Source organism: Podarcis pityusensis (assembly GCF_964106645.2).
Source record: "Podarcis pityusensis genome assembly, chromosome: 8".
Taxonomy (NCBI): domain Eukaryota; kingdom Metazoa; phylum Chordata; class Lepidosauria; order Squamata; family Lacertidae; genus Podarcis; species Podarcis pityusensis.
In genome coordinates this window covers 10,708,080-10,720,943 of record NC_138033.1, presented here as the reverse complement: position 1 = coordinate 10,720,943, position 12,864 = coordinate 10,708,080, and the positions used below count along the sequence as shown (strand labels likewise).

General features: G+C 40.5%; 1 protein-coding gene across 3 annotated transcripts in view; it reads right to left on the bottom strand.

The window, feature by feature from the left end:
• Positions 1-1,138: 1,138 nt before the first annotated feature.
• The window catches only part of LOC308483911 (histone-lysine N-methyltransferase PRDM7-like), a 32,723-nt gene continuing 20,997 nt past the window's right edge, over positions 1,139-12,864 (bottom strand). The window contains exons 5-11 of one of the 3 annotated variants that reach the window (XM_081018232.1): positions 12,456-12,573; positions 11,176-11,316; positions 8,890-9,161; positions 7,492-7,559; positions 6,136-6,317; positions 4,722-4,769; positions 1,544-3,234 (exon numbers count right to left, since the gene is read on the bottom strand). In XM_081018232.1, coding sequence (XP_080874358.1) covers positions 2,336-3,234; positions 4,722-4,769; positions 6,136-6,317; positions 7,492-7,559; positions 8,890-9,161; positions 11,176-11,316; positions 12,456-12,573 — 1,728 coding nt within the window. In that variant the 3' untranslated portion in view covers positions 1,544-2,335. Of the gene's footprint in view, positions 1,314-1,543; positions 3,235-4,721; positions 4,770-6,135; positions 6,318-7,491; positions 7,560-8,889; positions 9,162-11,175; positions 11,317-12,455; positions 12,574-12,864 lie in introns of those variants that run through there. The other 2 variants (XM_081018236.1, XM_081018234.1) reach the window with 2 other exon arrangements.

Here is a 12,864-nt window from a genome sequence, read left to right as displayed (position 1 = left end):
AGCAGTTCTCTCTACCCTTAAACAGTGTTAGCTCCCTTCAGCAGCACTCACCATCTAGAACAGGGGTAGGCAACCTAAGGCCCACAGGCCGGATGCGGCCCAATCGCCTTCTTAATCCAGCCCATGGACGGTCCGGGAATCAGCGTGTTTTTACATGAGTAGAATGTGTCCTTTTCTTTAAAATGCTTCTCTGGGTTATTTGTGGGGCATAGGAATTTGTTCATTTCCTCCCGCAAAATATAGTCCAACCCACCATATGGTCTGAGGGATGGTGGACCGGCCCACGGATGAAAAAGGTTGCTGACCCCTGATCTAGGTGTACTATAATGTCACCATGTGGAAGATATGCTTGCAAAGGGATGGGGATTCATTAAGGCTTTCCACCCTGTCCATTTTATGCATGAATGCCCTATGTAAGTGTTATCATTATGGCATGGAACATCAATATGCAGGATCTGCATCTCTCTCAGTCACCTTAAAAGAATGATATGAATCAGCCCTTACTACACATAACATACACAAAGAGCCTGTGATCCTCAGTTCACTTACTTAGAAGGCCTAATAAAGTCAATAAGACTTCCAAGGTAAAGCTGTTTAGGATGGAGTGGCTGTCTTCAAGATTAGGAAGGGTAAATGTTTTTGATACTGCACCGTGAGTGGGGGCTCAACACTTCCCCCATGTCATTTGTCCTAAACCAAATTGCATCCCTAGAGCTAGTTGCCTTGTGGAGCAACACATACGGGTATTACCACCGTATATGTATGGGTTTGCCTTGAAGATAAATAGCATCAGCAGGGAAGCAGGCAGTTCTCAGAGGGAAATAGCATGGAGAGAAGGGTTAACCAGTTAGCCATGCTCCCTTCCACAGCACTGGGGTCTCAATCCACATCAGCTCTTCTAGTGCCATTACTAACTCTTACAACAAAAAACACCACAGGATATCCTATTCACAGCTATCCTGTGACAAGTAGGATTCAGTCCTGATACTTTGCTCTACTTTTGTCTGCAGATGGAACTATATTATTTGGCAAATATAAGAGTTTTGAGAAGTTGCAAGGCTAAAACATACTTGGCATGCAAAAGTGTGTAATACAAATCCATGTGGTTGGTTGTTTTAGGCAAAGAAGCTTTGGTGGTTGAAATCTGAAATGGGGGAGGGGGGAGAGGAAGGCATTTCATCCTTGTGCACAGACATCTGCATGGCATTTCCCAACTAACTCCTCCTGAAGCTACTTTTCTCCTTGCAAGGTTCCAAATAATGTATTTTGCAAGTTTAACAGGCACCCCTGGAGGAGAGTGGCTTGAGGGAAAGCTGTGGAAGAAAAGAAAAGCTAAATAAAGAATTAAGCATCTTACTCCCCTCCTGCTTCCATTTCTGACTGTTTCCCTCACAAAACTACTTTGGTTAGAAGAAGCAGGCATCACATTTCATAATATGTGTTTACATACAGTATGTTATTTGGACCAGAGTTTCAGATTAATGTAAAAAGTATATGACAGTTACATTGAAAACTATTTCTTAATTTATGACAGTAACAAAAGTCACTTTTGAAGAAGCCATTTATTAAGATAATATGATTGACCATTGAAATAAAGCCCAAGAGCTGCAAGCACTGTTCAACTGAATTATGGAATCTTGGGATTTCATTGTTAGATGGAAATGTGGCAGAGTCTAGTAGTCAGGGTTGAATCTTTTTCTTCAAATCAGAGCTCCTGAACCTCATTGTAACATTGGCTCATTTTGGAAATAATCTTTAAGGAGGTTAGTGAAGATTCATCAGGTATAGCATCAGAAAACAGTTTCAGCAAAACATAAAAAGATGCTAGCAGGAGATAATGTAAATGTAGCTTTGTAAATTACATCCGGTAACTCCACAAGTAGTATAGCACCCTATGCTTTTTCATATTGGCCCTCAAGAAGAAATGCTTATTACAAAACTTCAACATTTAAAACATAGGCACTTCTTTCATTTTTAATCAGATTGTGGAGCATTAAAAAGCATAAGGGTGAAAAAATGTTCACCAAATAAACTTCTAGGGCTTGCCACACAAAAACTCACTTCTAGGGTCATATATCCAAAATTGTGTCTTTAGAGCTCTAAAACAATGAGGTGGTATGAGCAGTGGTGCTGGCTTTAGAAAAAGTCACTTGATGAAGTTTCCTACAGAGTAGACAGCAAATGATTAGAGCCCTGCTTATTACAGCAGATGGGGAAATGCACCAAAACTGCTAGATAAGCAGAAATGCAGAGCTGCTTACATTATGACTAAAAACATTCAAAATACAGCACCACACTCTGTACTGGAACTGGTAGCTCTATCCACTATGTTACACTAAGGTGGCTTCTCTCCTGTGTGCGTTCGCATGTGCCTGGTCAGGACGCCTGCCTGGCTAAAGCTTTTCCCACACTCCCTACATGAATATGGCTTCTCTCCTGTGTGCATTCGCTTGTGGACAGCCAGGTTTCCTGAACAGCTGAAGCTTTTCCCACACTCTCCACATGAATATGGCTTCTCTCCTGTGTGCGTTCGCTTGTGACTGGCCAGGTCTCCTGACCAGCTGAAGCTTTTCCCACACTCTCCACATGAATATGGCTTCTCTCCTGTGTGCATTCGCTTGTGGGCAGCCAGGTTTCCTGACCGGCTGAAGCTTTTCCCACACTGTCCACATGAATATGGCTTCTCTCCTGTGTGCATTCGCTTGTGGATGGCCAGGTGTCCTGACTGGCTAAAGCTTTTCCCACACTCCCTACATGAATATGGCTTCTCTCTTGTGTGTGTTTGCATGGGAGTGACTAGCACTGATGAGTAGCTGAAACTTCTCCCACACTTTCTAAATGAACATGGTCTCTCTCCTATACATAATTGTTGGGCTGGGTGTGACAGCTGCTTTAAAGTTGTCCCACTTTCATTGCATCTAGAAACCTGAGTTCTACTCTGTGTCTCTTTGTTTATATCTTTTAAAATCAGTGTCTCCTCATCTTCGTCTTTGTAAACACAACTTGGCACTAGGTGCTGCAGCATAGTTCTGTTTGAAGCACTATTTGTGATTTTGAATAGAGATTTCTCTGCTAGGACATTTTCAGGTACTTCAGGCTGTATTCCATATCCTGAATGCCTCCATTTCATATGTCTGTGAAGGTAATCTTTGAAAGTGAAAGCCAATTTGCAGCAGGGACACTGATGACAGGTGATACCTCGCTCCTGTATCAAACGTGAATTCTGCCTGTGTACTATTTGAGAACAAACACAATTTGAGTTTTAGTAGCTATTTTCAACCATGCATGACAAATGGGCATATGGGACTACATTATTTAGGAAACTACAGGACCCAACAAGCTCACTGAGACCCAAGGAAAAAGACACATGCCAAAACAGAGGGTTGTCCTGAAGGAGCAAGCAGCAGTAAGAAGACCAAGGCTGGCCACAGCATTCAGAAAGGTCATATTGCATACAGTGGTCAAAACAGCATCATTGACTATATTACATGTATGGGAAACAAAATAGCTTTGACCATGTCATTGCAGAAGTGTTTTACACAATAAAATGAACAAGGGCTCTAAGATATATTTTGTTTTTATTAAATAATAAATTAAACTTAATTTTAACTATTCTCACAAATGTGTGAGTTATTTCAGGCTCAAAGAGACCTTAAACCTGTCCAAAAAAGTAATATTTTTTTTGGTAAAAAAATTACTTAAAAATCAATTTATTTTATAACCACAAAAAACACCCTCCTTATTTTTAAAACATAACAAGTACATAGTTACCCCATTCTACAACAAAAGGATGATACACGTGTTAGTTGTGGTTTGCGCGCTATGGCTTATCGAACCTACCAGGAATAAAATGACAAAAATTCACTTTGAATAGTCAGTGACCCTTTTCTTAATACCATTTTTATACCTTATTTCAAAAGAGACCACATTTAGCTTTATTTTGATACCAAAATAAGCCCAACTGGTTGAAAAAACAAAAACAAACAGTAGATTTTTTCTAAACTGACGCAGAAATTGCATTAGCCTAAATCGCGCAGAAATCGAAATTTTCAAAAAATTCTCCTGTGCACAATTTTGGATGAAAAAATCTTTAAAAATTAATTTGAGGGTTTTTTCTAAACTGACGCAGAAATTGCATAAGCCTAAACTGCGCGAAAAACAAAATTTTCAAAAAATTCTCCTGCTTCCAATTTTGGAGCAAAAAATCTTTAACAATTAATTTGAGGTTATCTCATAAGTATCTACACATTTTAAAAATTGAAGAAAATCTGAGTCGTGAGAGCACATGGCACCAGGTAATTTGGCATGGAATGACCCAAAATCTGGAGGTGTGTTAAAATACTGCAATACTATTGAATGCAAATAAAGTCTAAATTTTGGTGCTTTAACTATATTAAAATAGTTCTGAGAGAGAATTTCTTCTATGCCAAATGCATTTCTTATTTTTAAGATAACACCTGCATACAGGGGAAATTAGATATTTGCACAAGAGACAACTACTGTATATGATGAAATTCTTCCTAATATTACAACAACTGTAGTATTGTTGTGACCTTGGCAGGGTGTGTGTGTGTCAGCCTGTATGATGCTGGAGTCTCTTCTAATTCCATTGTTGAACTAGCCAGGCAAATTCCTTGGCGAGTTAATGGCCCTAAGTATGGTCAATAATATAACAAAGCAAGTTGTTCTGTGCCAGAGGACAAATGGGTGCCCCCTCTCACCTGACTGGTAGTTAGAAGGACAATAGCCAGTTGTGTGTGACACCTGGGCTAGAAGCAAGCAGAAGCCAGAAAGTGAGAAACATACTTGATTTCTATTTGAATCAAAGGCTGTGACTATGGAAGAAGCAATATATTTTGGGGTGTTGATTTTGTGAGTCCCTCCATCCAGCGGCGTAGCGTGGGTTGTCAGCACCCGGGGCAAAGCAAGTAATTTGCGCCCCCTAACCCGGGGCAAGGCAAGTAATTTGCGCCCCCTAACCCCTAACCTGCCGCTGCTGCCAGCTTCTTCTTGCTGCTGCCTGGTCTGGTCTGGTGTGGTTCTCTCCCGCGCTCAGCGCTGCGCTGGGCGGCCGCTGCACTGTCCCTCCCCCAGATAGTCCCTCGCTCTCTCTCCGCACCGCACGCCTGGCACCCACCCCCTCCACAGTGGGCGGCGACCCAGCGGCTCGGATCGGATTCGCACAGCCAGCACTGCAGTGAGAGAGAGTGAGTGAGCCAGGTAGGGGCAGAGAGCTGCGAGTGCGAGCGTGCCCCCCCAGATGTTGCGCCCGGTGCGGCCACCCCCCCTGCACCCCCCACGCTACGCCACTGCCTCCATCACAGGCTCAGGTTGTATAAAAAACAATAAATCTTAAAGACACCACAGACTCTGATGTCCCTCATTCCTAGAATCTCTGGAATTTCACACCGCTCAGAGAGTGGGGTGATGTTCAACAAGCATGCTATGTGTGGGGGCCTACCATGAGCCAAGGTTTGACAACCTCCCAGCTGATGGATTTTGACTGAGGGGGAAAGCCAGATTTAACCAATGTGGGACAATCCACTGGGATGTTGTACTGCACAAGTTCCCATTGAAATAAATAGGAAAGGCATAACAATATTTGTATGACGCCTCCATTCCTTTCAAAGAGACAGGCACAGAATAATATCCTGGTGGACTATGTCTCATATTACTGGCAGGTGTGTTGTTACTTCAGTTTCCTGCAGCAGGCAGCAATATGACTTGTGCCAGCCTGCTCAAGGCTGGCACTGCTCCCATGCTCTACATATGAGAAGACTTAAGAACTGGAGTCATGTTCAAAAGTCATACAAGCACTACCACTATGTCAAAAACGCAGCACCAGTCTTTTCAGCCCACATATTCACCATGCGAAATTGATCCTAATCCTTGTGCATTTCTCTGCAACATGAAAGCTTTCCCCCAGCTGTCCTACATTTCTCTTACCTCAACCACCCTTCTAGCTCTACAATTCTATGGTTCTATGAACTAGTCCTTTAGATTTACCGTATATAACGCATAGAAATATGAAGATATATTAGATGTATCTAGGAGAATGCTGTCTAAGACAAACAAAAGAAGCAATAACAGACTTCAGTGTTAGGGAAGATTTAAAACAATGCATGATTATTATACCTTTTCTTGATTTCCATCTAGAGCCCCACTTGATGCCAAGCTCCTTTCCATATTCTTCTCCATACCAAACCAGAAGCTCAGAATGAATAAGGATTATTTTACATGCTCTGTAGTAGATTTTCCCATGATACTGGAAGGCAACAAGATTTTGCTCTTCCTCATTCCGGGCACAGTTAACATATCTGAAAGTTCATTGTTAAGAGGGTAACTAAAAGTACTCAGTCAGGGAAGCTGGAACTTAGAGAAGTACTATGAAGCATAACAATTGCATTACTTTCTTCTATTATTCAAGTAATGAAATGTACAGCTGAAATATTTTAAATTTGTTGAACACTGGGCATATTATACACTGGAGGTTACAACACACAACAGAATTTTGTAAAATAAACTTTGGTCTTCTTACCTGTGGTAACTTCACTTTCTTTTTTTATGGTGGTAGAAGAATATATTTGTCTGGGTTGCTCCTCCCATTCATTTCAGAAGCAAGACTTATGCAGACCACCAGGCATTTGCTCTACTAGGAATGATGAACCCATAGCTTTGACTGATCCCACTAAGCAGTTTAGTGGCCCACCACTCTCTTTCCAAACCAAGATATTCTTTTTACCTTTGAAAGGTGCCACTTCTCTCTCTAGTACTGGCACTACTGGACTTTGGTAAATAGTGCGCAATTTGCAAAGCAGTATGCAGAAAAAATACCCTGGTAAGACTGCTGTTGAAAGGATAAAGAAAACTTAACATCTATTAGTCTTGGAGGAGGAACCATTCTATGTATAGATTTTACATGTGGCCAAGATGCAGCCACTAGCTAAAGCTAACTCATACTGACTACTTGGAGAAGCAGAAAAGAATTAAGGCCTGAAAGGAAGTGATCTACTTTACCGACAAGCATTTACTAAAAGAGAAGAAATCAGTGAAGAAGGAAGAACAGGTTGCATTTCTGTCTATTCCTCACCACAGTTCAAGCAGGTTATTGCAAATGTTGTGCTTTACTCCCAACAGTTAAAAGATACAGTGGTACCTCTGGTTACGTACTTAATTCGTTCTGGAGGTCTGTTCTTAACCTGAAACTGTTCTTAACCTGAAGCACCACTTTAACTAATGGGTCCTGCAGCGCTGCCGCTGCCCAATTTGTGTTCTCATCCTGAAGCAAAGTTCTTAACCCGAGGCACTATTTCTGGGTTAGTGGAGTCTGTAACCTGAAGCGTATGTAACCCGAGGTACCACTGTATTAAGAGTACGGACGGGTAACCTGTAGGCACCCAGAATGACACTTAAGTTATTCTGTTCTATTGGCCTTTCCAGGTGTATGAAGACCCTTGTCTCTCTTCATTTAGTTTGATCAAGGATGTTTACCTCATCCAGTTGGAATTAGTTTCATCCTTTCCATCAATGTAAACATAGCAGTTTTGCCCTCTAGTAATCTGTAATTAAAATAGACACGAAACACGAAACACACACATCAATATGGTAACACTACAACAATATGTAGGATGTTAAGGGGCTCTGCTCCCCTGCTTGCTTTGGTCATCAGCCCTCTCCCCCTATTAACCCCCTTAGAGTTTCCCCTTCCCACTGCATGCAACTACTAAGCCCCCTTTTCACCCTCTCAACCCTATGCTCGAAAGCACTACTCTCGTTTCTGCAGCCCTGCTTTGCACCCGTTTTCACCTTCACCTCCATTCTAGTTGCATGCAGCAGCATACACATGCCGTTTTTGGTGCAGCAAGGGGGCAGAACAGGGCAGGGGCAGAATAGAGTCGAAGGGACTTGCCTTCATCTAGAAAGTAGTTCTATAGCTCCAAATAACCACACTGCCTAATTCCCAGGCCTGTGCTCTGTGGAGCAGTTGCAGCAACAAGGGGAGCCACCCCCCTCCACTAGTTTATGTACCTCTCATTGATGGGCCACAGGAACACAGCCAGTGGCTACACCTGCATGGAAGCTGTCTCTGCTCTTCCTTCTTCAATCCCCTCCTGGTTTTAGGAGACAGTGGTGCAGGAGAGTATGGGGAAGAACCCAACTCTTCCCTTGCCTGACCTGCCTCTTTCCCCTCTGCCTCCAACACATCCTGTGCTCCAACCTCCAGCTCTGAAGCTTCCCCTGTCTGACTCTTGCCCCCTGGCTGGTACAGGTTGCCACAACAGATCCCCTCTCCCGACTCCAGCCCCGCTACCCCAGTGCACATTTGTCTACGTCCTGCAAGGCCCTGACAATTCTGCATTGAACCATCTATGATCTTGCTGCAATTCAAATTGTGTTTCAACATTGGGTGGTGACAGACAACAATAGGATTGCCTGTATTCATTAACATTTGAGTTCTGATACACTAAAATGAAAAAGTTCACCATTCTGAGTTATTGTTTCAAATTTTCTTTCATTAAATGCATTTTAACATACAATTTTTAGCCCACTTCTACAACATTCAAGGAAGTTTATTCATAATTGATATTCCATCAAATCATACTTAAAAACAGAGGATTATTAAACAGAAAAGGCAGAAACTTTCTTGACCACTTTCATAAAACTTAAAAGTGATGAAGGAACAAGACTTCTCTAAGGAGGGAGTTCCAACACTGTGGCTCCATCAGGAAGAACGTTCTACTTCTTGTACTCACAAGCTTGACATTGTAAAGGGAAGGAGCACTGAACAAAGTCATTTGACTCTGCCTGGAGGGTGGGGTTTGTTCATTCAGCAAGGTGGTACTCTACATGGAATTTTTTTAAAATAAAAGTGCTGTGAGTAAATCATACCAGCCAAGAATAACCACTGTTGGCTGCTTCTTCTTCCTCTGTGATTTTCCCTTCATAGGGCCCAAAATGAATTCCTGGAGGCAGAATTTCTCCTTCATTCCAGACTCCAAAGCCAGCTTTGGGGATACCTGATGGGCCAATTCTCAAACCTGGAGGTAAAGTGAGGGTGGCCCTCTCTTCCAGTCCTATTTCTACTGCTGTATCCTTGATGAAAACTGGAGAACCATGAACTGAACATTCATCAATAAAGAATAGCAGGCAGTATTCACAAACTAGGAAGGGAAAGAAAGATAATTGAGATATGATGCTGCAGGATGTTTTTTCCATCAATGAGTTTTTTCAAATATCTACAGTTATGATTGGCAATCTATATAAATATTTAAAGTTGTAAAATGTGGGGGATTTGTGTCAATGTGCAATAATTATTACAATGAATTTTGTGGTCGGCTCTCCAACTGAAGCTCTGGTCTTGGGGAATGGTGATATGGACAGGGCTATTGTACTGCTTCAGGGGATAAGGATGCCAGGGGTGGGAGTCTACTTATGGGGCAGTCCAGAGAGCAAGGTTGGGTTCACAACCTAAGGTCACATTGAGGGGGTGGTCAATAAGAGAAGCAAAGTCCAGTCACAAACAAAAAGAACACAGGTTCTCAGCAAGGCAGCACAGAGCACCAAGAAGCTGGTTAATGGAAGTTGTTCCAAGAAACTTCCCCAAGGACTGAATACATTTTTCCATGAGCCTGCTAAGCCCCACCTTAGATATAGCATATGATCAGCAGATAATCTAATTGCAGCAGACAGAATTCTGTCTGGTTCTAGGCATAGTCAGCCTGATAGTTGTTTTAAAATAATATTTATTAAATATTTATCAGTATACAAAAATATGTGCATTGTCTCTTTTTTCAAGTTGTGTTTTCTACAGATCAGTTTCATTTGTTGTGAGACGTTAGTGTTGCAAACAGTATGAGGTTGGGAAGAAAAGATGGGGAAAGTAGGGGAGGGGTGATGGTGTGTGGGATAGTTTTACGAACCCTGATAGTTCCATTTAACAATAGTTCTAGCACCATAGGGAGCTCCAAGGCTTCATGGTACAGTTGGATGAATTCAGGGAAATGTTTCGTTATTTCTTATGTTTGTCGTTGCCCATAAATGTTAAGGAGGATTATTTCCCCTGCTATGCAACCTTGGCATTCCCTATCAGAATATTGAGTGGTATTGACGTGTTTCCCATTGGATTCTCTTTGAAGAAGGAAGGATTTCCCCCCTAAACTAGTTTAGCCGCTAACATTTGGTTGGTTGGTTTTCCTTTTCTTATAGTGTGTAACCATACTTTAATTGCACAAATTCCCTCAAGCTATTACTGACTGTATCTGCTAACTCCGTGTGGCACACTGTGGTCCACAGATGACAGCTGCACTCTAGGAGTGGTTATGGGTAGATGGACAGTCTATTCTTATTCTATGGGATTGGTCTACATAGTCTTTGGATACTTTCATCTCTATGAGTATGAAATATGTGTTTGTTGTTGGCACTTCTATAGCATACGTAGTCCTTTCAAAAACCTCTGTGTTGTGTCCAGTTAATTCTTACTCAGAGAAGTCCTTTTCAAATCAAATGATCTAATTTAGTAATATTAAATTAATTACAATGGGTCTAAACTAAGTAAGCCTAGCATTGGCTTTAACCCTTTATCCCAATCTGCCAGTTTCTGACAAATCAAGAACAGCATTAGTTCAGTTCAACTGCCACAGATTACTTGTACAGATTCTGACATTAAGACCACCTCCTGTTTAGAGAAGGGCTAGGGTAACTGCAGACCTTCTGTACATCACCCATCATCCGTGAATATAATCAAATTGCGAGTCTATTGTGAATAAATGGCCCATGGCAAATTTATAGGAAATTTATTTTCTTTTTAAAATGCGATTGGGAATACTGATTATAGCTCAGGAACTTTTTATATGAAAGTCTGATGTACTTTCTTACAAAATGGAGTAGTGTCACAAAAAGAGAGTTTAATAGTGCCAGTATAGAATTGCTCTTCCTTTTCCAATTTTGGACAATTGTTACAAGCCTGATACAGGCATTTTAATTAACATAATTTTGATTAAGCACTTTTTAAAATATAAGCATAAAGGGAGAGTTTCTTAGCATTATTAGCATTAGAATTATGAATAAACCTGAACCTGAAAAATATGTAATAGAATATCTAAAAGCACTGTTTTATAAATATTTTTCCAAGGCAACATGAGAATTGAAGATGGAAAATGCTGATTATAAACTTACACAAGTAATCATCATCATTTGGCTCATTTATTTCCATATATGTTTTTCTCTCCCTCTTCCGCAAACTGTATGTACTAACTTCTTTCTCCTGATCTCTTTTCTTATTCTTTGCTTTCCCCGACAAAGCTTTCTTCTCAATATCTGAAGTATATAATCTAATTTTGTAACGCATAAACTCATGGAAAGCAAAAGTACATGGAATACAAGAACTTGAATCACATTAGGTATGTTTAGGTGTTCACATTAGTCCCTGCTTGCCTTGCTCATGTGTAGGATTTACATATAAGCAGAATGCCTGAATATATCTACTTTTGTTTCTGCAAGATGTGTGTAGAACACTGTGGGATATTCTATTCTGAAATGGCATTGTCTCCTTATAATAAAATATTCTATAGTTTCAGCATTTCTAACAAGTCACATAAGAATAGCAGATGGTAAAAAACATAGGATGAACATACCACACTGGACATGAAGTGACAGATACAGTGTGCTGAGAATTAAAATGTTCCCTATTTCCTCCTCAAGATTTTGCTTGGCTGTGCTCCAAAACGTTTCACTAGGCATCTAAACAGAATTATTTATGCTCTTTACTAGCGATGCTTAATTACCTAGATTGGCTGAGAGCCTGGATATGTGACAATGTGGCTCACAGGCAGCAAAATATTAACCAATCTTGCTCCGACCTAGAAATACCATACTAAACCATAGCCCTTTTCAGAATGAGACAAAACCACCTAAAAAATCCCCAACTTTCATTAAGCACAAAGAATATCTTTTAACATGGACATGTCTGCATTTAAGTGCAGCTTATCAATGTTAGAAATTTAATTCTGAGTCAGTTTTCATATTTCATGGTTGCAGGAATGCCTGGTCCTGTTAACATGGATAAGCTCACACTTAAACATCACTATTAACACACCCTGTCCCTTTCATGCCCCATCTACTTCCATATTTGACTCATGTAAAGTCTTTCACAGTGTAATTGGCTAGGTGGATTTGAACTGCTTGAGCAGCTGCACAGTGTAAGCTCTCTGTCATTTTGCTGCACTGGACTTGAAAACAACATGCAACATTGTTTTTGCTCTTACATACAATTACATCAAAAAAAATTGTCTTACACAGATCATAAGATCAGATCATTAGAAAAACTTCCAGTTCCAGTTTTGGAGAGTGCCCTTTACAATTAAATGTCAAAAAGCTGTAAAGAACACAGTGGGCAGAGTAATTATTATTTTAAAATATTAAGAAAATAAATAAATGGCTCTCTACCAAGCACTTACCAGTCTTTGATTCTGCTGCAATGTCTGTAGTATGAACATCTGCACATGTATTTTTGTCAGTTTTCTTTATATATTCTTGGTCTTTGGAAGTAAGTCCCATAGTGTTTATTTGCTTATTCTGCAACAAAAAGTTGTTTTCTATTAAATCTTAACATATTTTGGTCTTTGTGGAAGCTGCCCAGAGTGGCTGGGGAAACCCAGCCAGATGGGCGGGGTACAAATAATTTTATTATTATTATTATTATTATTATTATTATTATTATTATCTCAAATAACACTCATAAAGAATTAAGAGGGGGCTTGTGAATCATGTGTATTTACTGGGTGTTAAAAGTGATCATATTAATTTAGATCTTCTTAAATATTTCCACAATGGCAGTTATCATTTAGACAAATTACCAGTTAGTAT